Genomic DNA, 12,637 nt, shown 5'->3' with positions numbered 1-12,637 from the left:
TGGACGTTTATGGTGACATTTGTGGTGACATTTGTAAAAATGAAGACACACTGATGCCTTGTCAGACAAGGCCCTGGAGAAGTTCACCAATGTTCTTCAAAATGAACAGTGCATATCACTCTACAAAAAATAAAGAAACTCAAGGCTGACAAATCAAAGGGAATGTATGTATACTGGATACGCATTTGAACCTCTAGACATGATGCCTATGCCAAAGCATTTGAGGAAGTCGTATATCTGACCAATGCTACTCGGAGTGGACACTGGACAGAACCCCCTCAATAGGAGTGTCCTCCTGTCCTATAACAGTCATTCCACAATGGTCTAGACAGATTTACATGCTCTTCATCCACCATGAGGTCCCTCAATGCTGGCGGCTGGAGGAAAAGCTTTTCATTCAACATGAAAACAGCCATAAAACAGGAACGTTAAGTACAGCAGGCATGCCCCCAGTGTGCTCTCCATCTCCTCTGCACAATGAATGTGTTACACGGACCGGACCCAAATAATTCAGACAGATTTTGAGCTAGAGCAAAATAATTTGTCTGTCCACACCAAATTTCCATGGCTAACATTATGAGTACACGCTAAGCAGGCACTAACATAGCTGCACCACATAGGCATGCATGACATCACTGAGAAGGAATGTGTGTGAAACCAAGTCAAATTAACACCATACACACCAACTTGGAGGAGGCTGGAAACTCACTAATTTAGTCATGAGCTTGTGTCCCCTGCTCTCACAGACCTAGTGTTGGGTTACCTACCCCTTGGCAATAGCTGGGCTGGTGGGTTTGGGCACATGCCGGCTCAAGGCCTTTTATTCCAGATGCTATTGAAACACTGCATTAACTATGACATGTAAGCCGACAGCAGGGGAGCATGAGCAAGACTTGACAGAAGAGAGATGTAAGGAAGGAGAGAGTGAAAAAGGGAGAGATTGTTAGCGCCAACGCTGCCGCAAAGTGTCGAGCTTATTTATCTGGCGGGTGTCCTCGTCTGAGTTCACTTTGCCACGGCAGCACGATGAGAGAGAGAACAGAGCGAGAAAGAGCGAGAGATTGGGGATACAAAAAGAGGGATGAAAGAGGTTTACAGAGCGAAGGATGGAGGGAGCATGATTGTCTCTCCTTCTAAAAGGAGTAATGACACCAGCCAGGCGATTGACTCATTGCTGCTGGAAGAAACAGAGACTGCCACAAGGCCACAGTGAGTGACACCTCATCCATCAGACCTCTCATCATCCATTAACATCACCACTACCTTTACAAACCACGTCTCTCATCATTGTCACAAATCACATGAAAACCCCTAACAAGAGCTTAAAATGGCACTACAGTGGAGCATGCTCCGCAGACTTCTGTTACATAACACTGGGAAGCAGACAGGAAATCTAGATGCAGCTCTATAATAGATTAGCAGCTCCTGGTTCCAGATGCACTGGAGTGGCTGGATCAAATGGATACCCAATACACTACAGCCTCAATGGCAGAAAGTGGTTCAGTAGTGGTACACTGTGTGGACCGAATGAGATTCCAACTGTACTCTCTCTCCCTGGCTATAATCAAAGCTTATGTTAAGGCTAAACTGCAAATCAGACACTTCCCCCGAATCCCATGTGAAACTTTCTCAACCTGAGCGAGCCGCAGACCCATGCATTCATCTGCTGATTTAACAAGAGGTTCGCTTTTCCTCCCTTCCTCCAAGGGAACCTTGCTCAGCACAAAAGCCCCTGCGTCCTGCAGGGATTCAAGGAAAGGCAGGATGTGCTGAGGCTTGCAGGGGGTCCAGCTCCAACCTGCTCTATTACTCCACAACAGGAAGCAGGAGCCCATTGTCTCACAGATTGACCACGGGCCGGGGGACATGTGACCAGCACCAACCCAGGGGTAAGGAAGACGGGTGCTCTGGTCTGACAGATATAAGGGAAGAGGGGGGGAAAGGAGAGAGATAAAAAGAGGACTACAGAGGAGTCCAGCCACTGGTCAAGCCAGTTCTGCTGACTGAGGGTTGGTTTCCAGATAGTTTACTGGCTTTTCCTTTTTGTGAAATGCTTTGCTGCTTTATTGTACGTTCAAGTGTCCTACACTGAGGAATGTCAAGTGTTCAGCAAATCCATATCCTCACAAGCATGTCACGAGATATCAGCTGCTTACCAGGTGAGAGTTCAAAGTTCCCCACACAAACCTTTTAAGGTGAGGTTTTAAAGAGCGCAGGCATAAAAAGTTTAACACCTATAACGCACTAAACAAAGTTTAGTGGTGGGGTAAAATGTAATGTCTTCCATTTTAATGCCATTCGACACCAGTTATTGCTGTGGTAAAATGCATAAAGACTTTCAAACAGTGAGCAGAGTCATGTAGGAGGAGAAATGTACAGTATGTGACCTTGAGTAGGGCATCTCATTTTCAGCTGAACTGGTTACATTGTTGTGACTTGTTCAAGCTGCATAAATAGAGAGAATGAGATGCATGTTCTGTTCTGTGCTAGCAGCCCTAGTAGGATAATACTAGACGACTACATGTAGGGTCACATCAAGCAGATAGATGTTCTTACAGATGCTCCCAGGACCATCTACCATGTAATCAAAAACATTTTATCAAAAGACAACTAGCCATCTCTTGAATAAAGTGGGAAGGAATATAAAGATAGTGGCCTTATTGAAGTGAAACATTGCCTAGATATTTGCCTAGATATTTGATAAGCACAATTTTCCTCTCAATATAAACAAACACTTGGCACAGGCGAGGAAACTTGACCTCACACCCTCTGTTACAGAATAGTACTTGCAAGGAAAGCCTTTGTCAACACAGGGCCAGGCACAATGTCTTCACTCAGTGAATAGGAGTCCAACATGCATTATGTTCAAGACACTAGCTCCAACTCCCAGGAAAACCAAGTGTGTGTGTGGTGTGTAAGAAAAACAATAATGCCTGGAAAAACAGTCAGAGCCCTTGTACCTCAGAGAGAGGAAAAGTCCAGTTCTATACAGCCAGCTGTATAAATGGTTGATTTATAAAAATGCAAGCTATGCAAGTGACCCCGGATGAGTGAGGACAGAGGACACCGTCAGAGGGAGAACGAATAAAGTGGATGGGAGGCTTCAACGTATAGGCCCAGTTCACCATGAGGTTCCCTCAGCCTCTGGGGTCAGTCTGGGTGAACTTAAGTGTGCTTTAAAGCAGATCGTACTGCTACTGCTGGCTGAACAAATAGCGTTTATCTGGTGTAGGCCGTCATTGTAAATAAGAATGTTCTTAACTGACTTGCCTAGTTAAATAAAAATAAAATAAAAGTAATGGACCTGACTGAGTGTCTGGCTCAGTCTCTGTGGCTGTACTGTATTAGAACAGCAGTACTGGGCTGGATATGTGTGTGAGAAAACATCCATCGCCTGCCCAATGGAGCACCATGAAGTCACAGAAGCAGATACGAGAGGCTGACCTTAAAGGAGTCAGTGACTGACTCAGCTCATGTGACCATACTGCACCAATTGGCTCAAAGTGAGGCCCTGGTAGTTTCCTGGGAGCTAGTTAGATCTCCTGTGTGTATGGAGCCTTATACCTACCGCCCCAGATACCTGACAGCACAGCAGAGATTTATGAAGACACTCCAGAGGGAGTGTGGACATAAACCTGACAGGGAGGCTGACAGATGATCACAATAGAAAGGAAAGGGGGATATCTAGTCAGTTGACCAACTGAATGCCTTCAACTGAAATGTGTCTTCCACATTTAACCCAATCCCTCTGAATCAGAGAGGTGCGGGTGGCTGCCTTAATCGTCATCCACGTCTTCGGCGCCCGGAGAACACTGGGTTAACTGCCTCGCTCAGGGGCATAACAACAGATTTTTACCTTGTCAGCTCAAGGATTCGATCCAGCAACCTTTCGGTTACTGGCCCAACGCTCTAAACACTAGCCTATCTGTCGCCCCATAGGCCTCTGCTTTGCATTTCATCATGTAAATGGGTGACTTACACTGAAGGGAACCTTTGGGTCTTCATTTCCAATTACAGCCCATCATGAATGGCCCAGTTGAAGGACAATGTTTGGGAAATATTCTGCATGATCCACTGCTCATACCTCGCTCTATACCATCCGTGAAACACGCATGAAACAGTATATGCAAGTAAAGCATTAGTGATGGCAGCTGGACTCCCCAGGGTGTGTGTGTGTGATATATATATCAATCACATACAATGGCTGACGTGCCAATGACAAAGAAATCAAAGGATACATAGGCTACTTCAGTTATAACCTCCCCACTTCTTATTACACTAAACTTTTGCGCTGCGGGCGCTGTTAGGCAACAGAAACTAGTAAATAAATGCAATGCATAGTGAGAGCACAATATCCTTTTCTGGCTTTGCACTGAAAATGCTTTCATGTCTAGAATAACTTCACACAGCCTTAAAACGGAAGCAAGCACCAGAGGTCAATGTGAATTCTACACACATTGTATTGGTAACTTCAGTCAAAATCTATAATTCATAGACAGAGTACTAGTATTAAGTCTCACTCAGGATGCATGAGAAAGATGGTGGATGTGGTGCACAACACCCCTGCCTCACACACCCTACAGCTACAAACTACAGTGCCAGTTAACTCAATCTCAATTCACAGAATAGCCAGTACATTATCTAAACAGTCCCACCTTCTATCTTCTGGAACACCCATCCTGCAATTAGAGACCCTTCAAGGGCATAAAACTCACCATAAACTGTACATTATAATTCCACAGAATAAAGGTCTTTACAGGGGCTTGTCAACCTCAGACGTGATGTATGAATAACTAAAGCTATATTTAGATACATTTGACTAATCAAATGTATCTTCAGTACAGGTACATTAGCGATATGGAGTGCTATTAAGGCCGGGACGATACCAATATCTTGATAATTGTTAGTATCGCGGCAAAGAAAAACAAAACGGATTTAACTTCTTTAGGAAAACAGCTTTAACGTTGGAAACAAACATCATTATGTTGTCATCCAGAGTCACATTCATTGATTTTCCAAGCTGAAGCACATCATATTTTACATACAGCAGGTTTTTAAAGGACCAAAGAGTTAGGTCTGCTTGGTGTTTTCATTTTAGCCATGGAAAGAAATATTGCAATACTGGTATCATCCTGGCCCTAGGGGCTATTGCTGTGAATGCACTGTGCAGCAGCAAAGGCTGGAGTGGATACTAGGTCTAGTGTTTGGGACTACGCCTGCAGGGTTCATTTGTGTTATCACCATTCCCGTCTGCAGAAGAAAAAAAAAACAGAGGACAGCCCTCCAACAACATTGGCTCACAGTGACAGAAAGAAATATTTTTTTTCATCCCTTCACCTCTCCAACATCTGTGGTTAGGATATTCTCCGGAGGATTATGGCTATCATTTTACACCACAGTTTGAAATACTGAGAAATTACAGTTGCGATTCCCCTCAGACACCATGCAATATCCATGAGAAAAGAGAAACTAGAATCAATGTAATAGCAAAAACAGCACAACTCCAGATGTAGAGGGAAAACTGCACAATTTAACAGCAAAAGTGATGCAGTCTCAGTCACACGCAGCGCTTTGTCTATAAGCATTGTAGTAAAGCTATTATTCTGACAGAAAAATAAATACTACATATTTCCACCTCTCCTAACAGTTTTGTTAGGAGAGGTGCTTTAACTTCTCTAGGCTTGGGGGCGCTATTTTCACGTCCGGATGAAAAGTGTGCCCAAAGTAAACTGTCTGCTACTCAGGCCCAGAAGCTAGGATATGCATATAATTGGTAGATTTGGATAGAAAACACAAGTTTCTAAAACTGTTTGAATAATGTCTGAGTATAACAGAACTGATTTGGCAGGCGAAACCCCGAGCACAATCCATCCAGGGAAATTTGTTTGAGGTTAATCTGTTTTCCATTGATTTTCTATGGTAAGCCCGTTTTAATAGAAATATGCTTGCAGTTCCTATAGCTTCCACTAGATGTCAACAGTCTTGAAATTGGTTGATGTTTTTCTTTAGAGAAATTAAGAAGTACGGCAGTTCAGAACGAGGGTCCAGCCGAGTGCACTCTAATGTTTTGATGCGCACGACCTGGAACGTGCTTTCTTTGTTTTCCTCCGGTATTGAACACAGTTTATCCCGTCTTAAATTTTATTGATTATTTACGTTAAAAAAATACCTAAAGTTGTATTAGGAAAGTTGTTTGAAATGTTTGGATCAAGATCACAGGTAGCTTAAGATATTTTGTAGTCATGTTGCGCAAGTTGGAACCGGTGTTTTTTTTAACCTGTTTGGTATAGGGGGCAGTATTGAGAATTTTGGAAAAAATATGTTCCCATTTTTAACTGCCTCCTACACCAACTCAGAAGCTAGAATATGCATATTATTGTTCAGGTTTGGATAGAAAACACTCAGAATTTTCTAAAACTGTTTGAATGGTGTCTGTGAGTATAACAGAACTCCTATGGCAGGCAAAAACCTGACAAGGCTTCAAGCAGGAAGTACCCTGTCTGACAAGGAGTCGTGCGTCTTACCTCTTTTTATTGAAAAGTAAGGATCTTAGCTGTAACGTGACAATTCCCAGGGCTCCAATAGGCTCTCAGAGCCCGCGAAATAACTGAAGGTTTACGAGGGAACCTCAGGTTGAAACATATTATCGCCTTTTGTAAGTGGATGCTCGGAGGACCTTTCAATGATGCGCGTGCATGAGTCGCTTCTGAGGAGAAATTTTATTCGGCTGTTTAGGCTCAATGCATACTCCCGGTCGGAATATTATCACTTCTCTACGACATAAATGGCATAAAAATTTGTTTTAAACAGCGGTTGACATGCTTCGAAGTACGGTAATGGAATATTTAGACATTTTTGACAAGCCAACGCGCCATGCGCGGGACCGTGAGGAAGCATTCTGATAGTGTCTAGAACTCACGAACAAAACGTCGCTGTTGGAATATAACGATGGATTATTTGGGACCAAACCAACATTTGTTATTGAAGTAGAAGTCCTGGCAGTGTATTCTGATGAAGAACAAGCAAGGTAAGAACATTTTTCTTATAGGAAATGTGATTTTGGTGGAGGCTGAACTGGGTGGGTATCTAAATAGCTAGCCCTGTAATGCCGGGCTATGTACTTAGATTATTGCAAAATGTGCTTCATCCGAAAAGCTATTTTAAAATCGGACATATCGAGTGCATAGAGGGGTAATGTATCTATAATTCTTAAAATAATTGTTATGCTTTTTGTGAACGTTTATCGTGAGTAATTTAGCAAACTGTTAGTAAATTCACCGGAAGTTTGCGGTGGTTATGCTTTTTCTGAACGTCACATGCTAATGTAAAAAGCTGGTTTTTGATATAAATATGAACTTGATTGAACAGACATGCATGTATTGTATAACACAATGTCCTAGGTGTGTCATCTGATGAAGATTATAAAAGGTTAGTGCTGCATTTAGCTGTGGTTTGGGTTTATGTGACATGATATGCTAGCTTGAAAAATGGGTGTCAGATTTTTTCTGGCTGGGTACTCTGCTAACATAATCTAATGTTTTGCTTTTGTTGTAAAGCCTTTTTGAAATCGGACAGTGGGGTTAGATTAACGAGATTCTTGTCTTTAAATAGCTGTGAAATAGTCATATGTTTGAGAAATTGAAGTTATAGCATTTCTAACGATTCAAAAATCGCGCCACTGGATTGAAGTGGCTGTTACGTAGGTGGGACGAAATCGTCCCACATACCCCAGAGAGGTTAATCAAACGTGCCAACATATTGGAGTACCAACAGAAGAAGTTCTTCAAAGGTAAGGCATGAATTAAATCGTTATTTCTGACTTTTGTGTCGCGCCTGGTGGGTTGAAATCTGATTTTCATGTGTTGGTATGCTGGGCGCTGTCCTCAGATTATCGCATGGTTTGCTTTCGCCGTAAAGCCTTTTTGAAATCTGATACAGTGGCTAGATTAACAAGAAGTTCAGCTTTAATTTGGTGTATTGCACTTGTGAATGTATGAAAGTTAAATATTTTTTATAATTTCTTTTGAATTTGGCGCTCTGCCATTTCACCGGATGTTGTCAAATCGATCCCGTTAACGGGATTTGAGCCCAAAGAACTTAAAATAAACCAACTTTGCATTGTGTCTTGCAACAAATAAACACAATGTAAAACAAATTATTTTACAGAAACCAAGATGTAGGCGGATCGCATGTCTCGTTCTGAATCTGAGGCTCCACAAAAAGACCAGAGACTGATTTATTCATTAGCTAGCTCACTTAGAGATCTTTCAAGCCAGCAGTCTTGACACAATACATGCACTCCAAGGAGCAAAAATGTTTTCCACTTCCTCAACTTGACCTACTGTGAGCTTAATAGTCACCATGACATGATGTAGCCCATGTCAGGCTAAGGTGTGGTCATTCAAAACCACAAACACCCAGTCACACATATTGCCTAATAGAGGAAGGCTTTTTCATTGGTCTGATTCTTTAACACTATATCGTCTTCTCTGTCAGATGTCATTTGCGTAGCATTTTAGTGCTTGCGGTAATTGTTTTGGGCTCCCGAGTGGCGCAGCGGTCTAAGGTACTGCATCTCAGTGCTTGAGGCGTCACTACAGAAACCCTGGTTCAAATCCAGGCTGTATCACAACCAGCCGTGATTGAGCAGCACACAATTGGCCCAGCGTCATCCGGGTTTGGCCGGTGTAGGTAGTCATTGCCTAGTTAAATAAAAGCTAAAAATAAATTGTCCACTGAAAATAAACTACAGCCATACTGCCCAAGAGTTTAAACTTATTTCATTAACAGAACAGTAATACAATTTATCTGTGATGGAAAATCATTAGTCAGTATGCGTTCATACAAAAGTACATGACAAAGCTAATGCAAAAGTACATGACAAAGCCTTATCTGCTTACGTGTGAAGGTGTGTCATACACATGCTCTCATACTATCAAGGTGTGTATACTCAGAAGGTAATGTCCATTCACTACTACCAGAAAAGCACTAGAATTGTGAGGCAGGCAGCCCACTTAACCTAATCTGCATGAATGAAAGGATTTTCATGATACTGTTAGTGACGGAAAGAATGAAACGTTGCCTATTCTTGAGTACTGACATTGAGGGAAATTACTATCAGGCTTGGTGTTATCTAGTGACCTCACTCCACCGGCTGAGTTAGACCTGCTTATTCAAAACTAAAGGCAAGAACAAGTGTAAATGGAAATGAAACTCGACTCGCTGATAGTTCAGATCTGTGACAGGAAGAATGTTAGCTAAACTAGCTACTATAGGTGGCTTGCTAACTTTAGCTTACTAATATTTGATCCGGGTTGAATGGTCATCACATTTAGCTAGCTATAACGTGCGGATAAACACCAAAACACCCGGCATCATAGTTAACGACAGATGGTTTATTGCTGAATTGGAATTAATTTATTTCCTTAATGTAGCTAGCTAGCTACAACACATACGTGAGTAGCTAGCTAGTAGATTTAGGCTAAGCTAACGTTAGCTGGTCTCATACTGGTTAGTTGGCAAACTACCTATTTTGTAGCTAACTATAACAATAAGTTATTGGCCTACAAACGACTTCGCTGTCCATACCAATGGGTAAGACAACTTGCTCGCTAGTTAAAAACGATATCTACATAGTTACTTTATCTAGTTAACTAATGTAATCCATAGTCAGCGTCCCACCGAGCTGGGCGACGATGTCATGATTAGCTAACTAGCTAACTCAGCCAACATTATGTTGAGGTAATTTTCATTCATAGATAAGCTATGCTTGTTACTCGTCGGTTATGTTAGTATCCTAATGAATGAGGAAAGTAATACATCACAATTTCAGAAATATCACCATTCATTCAACATAACGTTACCTGCAGGTGCTCCTGAAAGCGAATAGGCAGGATCTGAGCCATGGCGGTTCCTTTGCTCTCCTCCCGATTCTCACTACGGCTTCTTCTCAGATCCTAGCCGGGCAGCCAGGGAAAGGCTAGTTTAAAGTCCAATTGGGTAGACTCTTAGACTTGTATGAAAATGTGTTGTCAATATACTGGTGATTGTAATTGTCCTTTTACTGTTTACTTGCTTCCCCAGTGATGACCGTCTGCTACCGCTGCACTGAACACCCTGGACCTTCAATGGCGGTGGTGGAGGCTGCTCGGGAGAGAAACAATCCGGAAATGGCAGTGTACTTCAGTGGGGCGGACGAATACACATATTTATGTTTCAAAAAGTGTAATTTCCAATCACGATTAGCATTTTATGTAGAATATTCACAATTGAAACCTATTCATTTTTATACAATCCAGGAAAAAAATCATAAAATGTAGTGCAAAGGGCGCATACAATTTGGGCGATAAGGATACATTGGCACTATTTCTTTGCGATTCACCCTTTGATTTTTGCCACATCATTTGTCCTCGTGAATGAACGTCAGATCCTACTTGCGTGCCACGGTTCCCAGTGGCGTAAAGTACTTAAGTAAAAATACTTTCAAGTACTACTTAAGTCGTTTTGGGGGGTATCTGTACTTTACTATTCATATTAACTACTTCTACTTTACTGCATTCCTAAACAAAATGATGTACTTTTTACTCTACAGTTTCTCTGACACCCAAAATAACTCATTACATGTTGAATGCCCACTCAACAGGACAGGAAAATGGTCATCCCTACTGACTCGGATCTAGAGGACTCACTAAACACAAATGCTTCGTTTGTAAATTATGTCTGAGTGTTTGAGAGTGCCCCTGGCTATCCGTAAATTGAAAAAAAAAACTTGAAAATTGTGCCGTCTGGTTTGCGTAATACTAGGAATTTGAAATTATTTATACTTTTGATACTTAAGTATATTTTTGCAATTACATTTACTTCTGATACTTAAGTATATAATACTTTTACTTGTCATTTTCTATTAAGGTATCTTTACTTTTACTCAAGTATGACAATTGGGTACTTTTCCCACCACTCCCCACCGTTGAAAGCTTTGAAGGGTTGTAGCCCTTACAATAAAAGCATGATATTAGAGTTTTGTACGCCTCTTGAATTCGCTTGTTTATCTGGTTGATATTGTGTGTATTTGCTTTATCTTCAAACCACTCACTTTTTATAACTAGACTTTGTTCCTCAACGAGACTTGATGCTAGCCCAAAAGTCGGCAGATGGCGATATTGAGTAATTTCATTTTACAGTCCAAAGGGAATCTATGCAGCTATGCAGCTAAGCGATAAGGCACGAGGAGATGTGGTATATGGCCAATATACCACGGCTAAAGGCTGTTCTTAGGCACAACGCAGTCACTTGTCTATGCATAGTCACTTTAATAACTCTGCCTACATGCACATATTACCTCAACTAAACGGACTCTGTACCGGTACACCCCCTGTGTATAGTCTCGCTATTGTTATTTTACTGCTGCTCTTTAATTACTTGTTACTTTTATTTCTTATTCTTACTCATATTTTTTTTTAACTGCATTGTTGGTTAGGGGCTCGTAAGTAAGCATTTCACTGTAAGGTCAACACCTGCTGTATTCGGCCCATGTGACTAATCAAATTTTATTTGATTTTATTTGATCTACCACAAACCTCGTGGTGCCTTATTGCTATTAGAAACTGGTTACCAACGTAGTTAGAGCAGTAAAAATAAATGTTTTGTCATACCCGTGGTATATGGTCTGATATACCACAGCTGTCAGCCAATCAGCATTCAGTGCTCAAACCACCCAGTTCAAAAAATCTATAGTCCCCATGGACCGGTTCATACATACTACGGCCGGCCCGCTCATTAGGCGGCCGACTATGGCGGCAGATTGACAAGCCGGCATTTTATGAGCTAAACTGACCAAGACGCACCTCCAACAACAACACATAAAACCTCACATAATTCTGCCCAAATACAATGACAATTTCTCTCAAAGTGGCATATGGGCATTTTAGGTGAGTGCTGATGACGCCCTTTGATAAGCAGTGCACACTTTGTCAAAGGCAGGGGAGCAAAATATTTTTGCTTGTCCATTCCCAGCGCACCTCTCCATGGTGCTGTTGTAGAGACGCATCTCTGCAGCGTTCCACCAACGATCCATCAAAAAAAGTATCTAACATCTATCATGTAGCAGGTATAGGATATGGTCAGTGTAAATTGTAAATCTTTTTTTTTTAGATGCATGACAGCAAAGCCACTACACAACACAACACTAAACAATACATGAATTGGACTATAACGGTGACAAACGGTGCCCACAAACTGTTAGGGCCTACATAAAGCTGTTCCAACAGCAGAGTCCCAACAGCAGTCCCAACACCTTACCAATGTTACACCTGGCTATCAGCGGAGCCTTGTCTGGCAGCAAAACAGTTCATTCAGCCGCATTTACTGCATTTAAAAAAAAACATAGCTTAGATGGATGACTTGCTTAATCAAATGTGGTTTATACTGACAATTGAGATGTACAAACTATGGCATAAGGGGACAACTAGCGCATAAGAGGTAACCCGTAATTTCGATTAAGACATTAATGAGCGAGCTAGGATGATGTAGTCAATATAACTATTTGTTCAGCACTTTTGAAATGTACAGCGACAGAATTCAGAACATGGGCCGTTCTTACAATATTCTCCCTGTACATTATGAGGGGAAAATGGACCAA

The 12,637-nt window shown here is 41.7% G+C and overlaps 1 protein-coding gene across 9 annotated transcripts in view; it reads right to left on the bottom strand.

Annotated features, from left to right (window-relative positions):
• Positions 1-10,162, bottom strand: part of LOC115154329 (clathrin heavy chain 1) — a 54,485-nt gene extending 44,323 nt beyond the window's left edge. For all 9 annotated transcript variants that reach the window (XM_029700441.1, XM_029700443.1, XM_029700444.1 and 6 more), the window contains exon 1: positions 9,864-10,162. In XM_029700441.1, coding sequence (XP_029556301.1) covers positions 9,864-9,905 — 42 coding nt within the window. In that variant the 5' untranslated portion in view covers positions 9,906-10,162. The remainder of the gene's footprint in view (positions 1-9,863) is intronic.
• Positions 10,163-12,637: the final 2,475 nt, after the last annotated feature.

This window comes from Salmo trutta, chromosome 19 (genome assembly GCF_901001165.1).
Source record: "Salmo trutta chromosome 19, fSalTru1.1, whole genome shotgun sequence".
Taxonomy (NCBI): domain Eukaryota; kingdom Metazoa; phylum Chordata; class Actinopteri; order Salmoniformes; family Salmonidae; genus Salmo; species Salmo trutta.
Note: the sequence above shows the minus strand (reverse complement) of the source record. Positions and strands in the feature narration are given on the sequence as shown.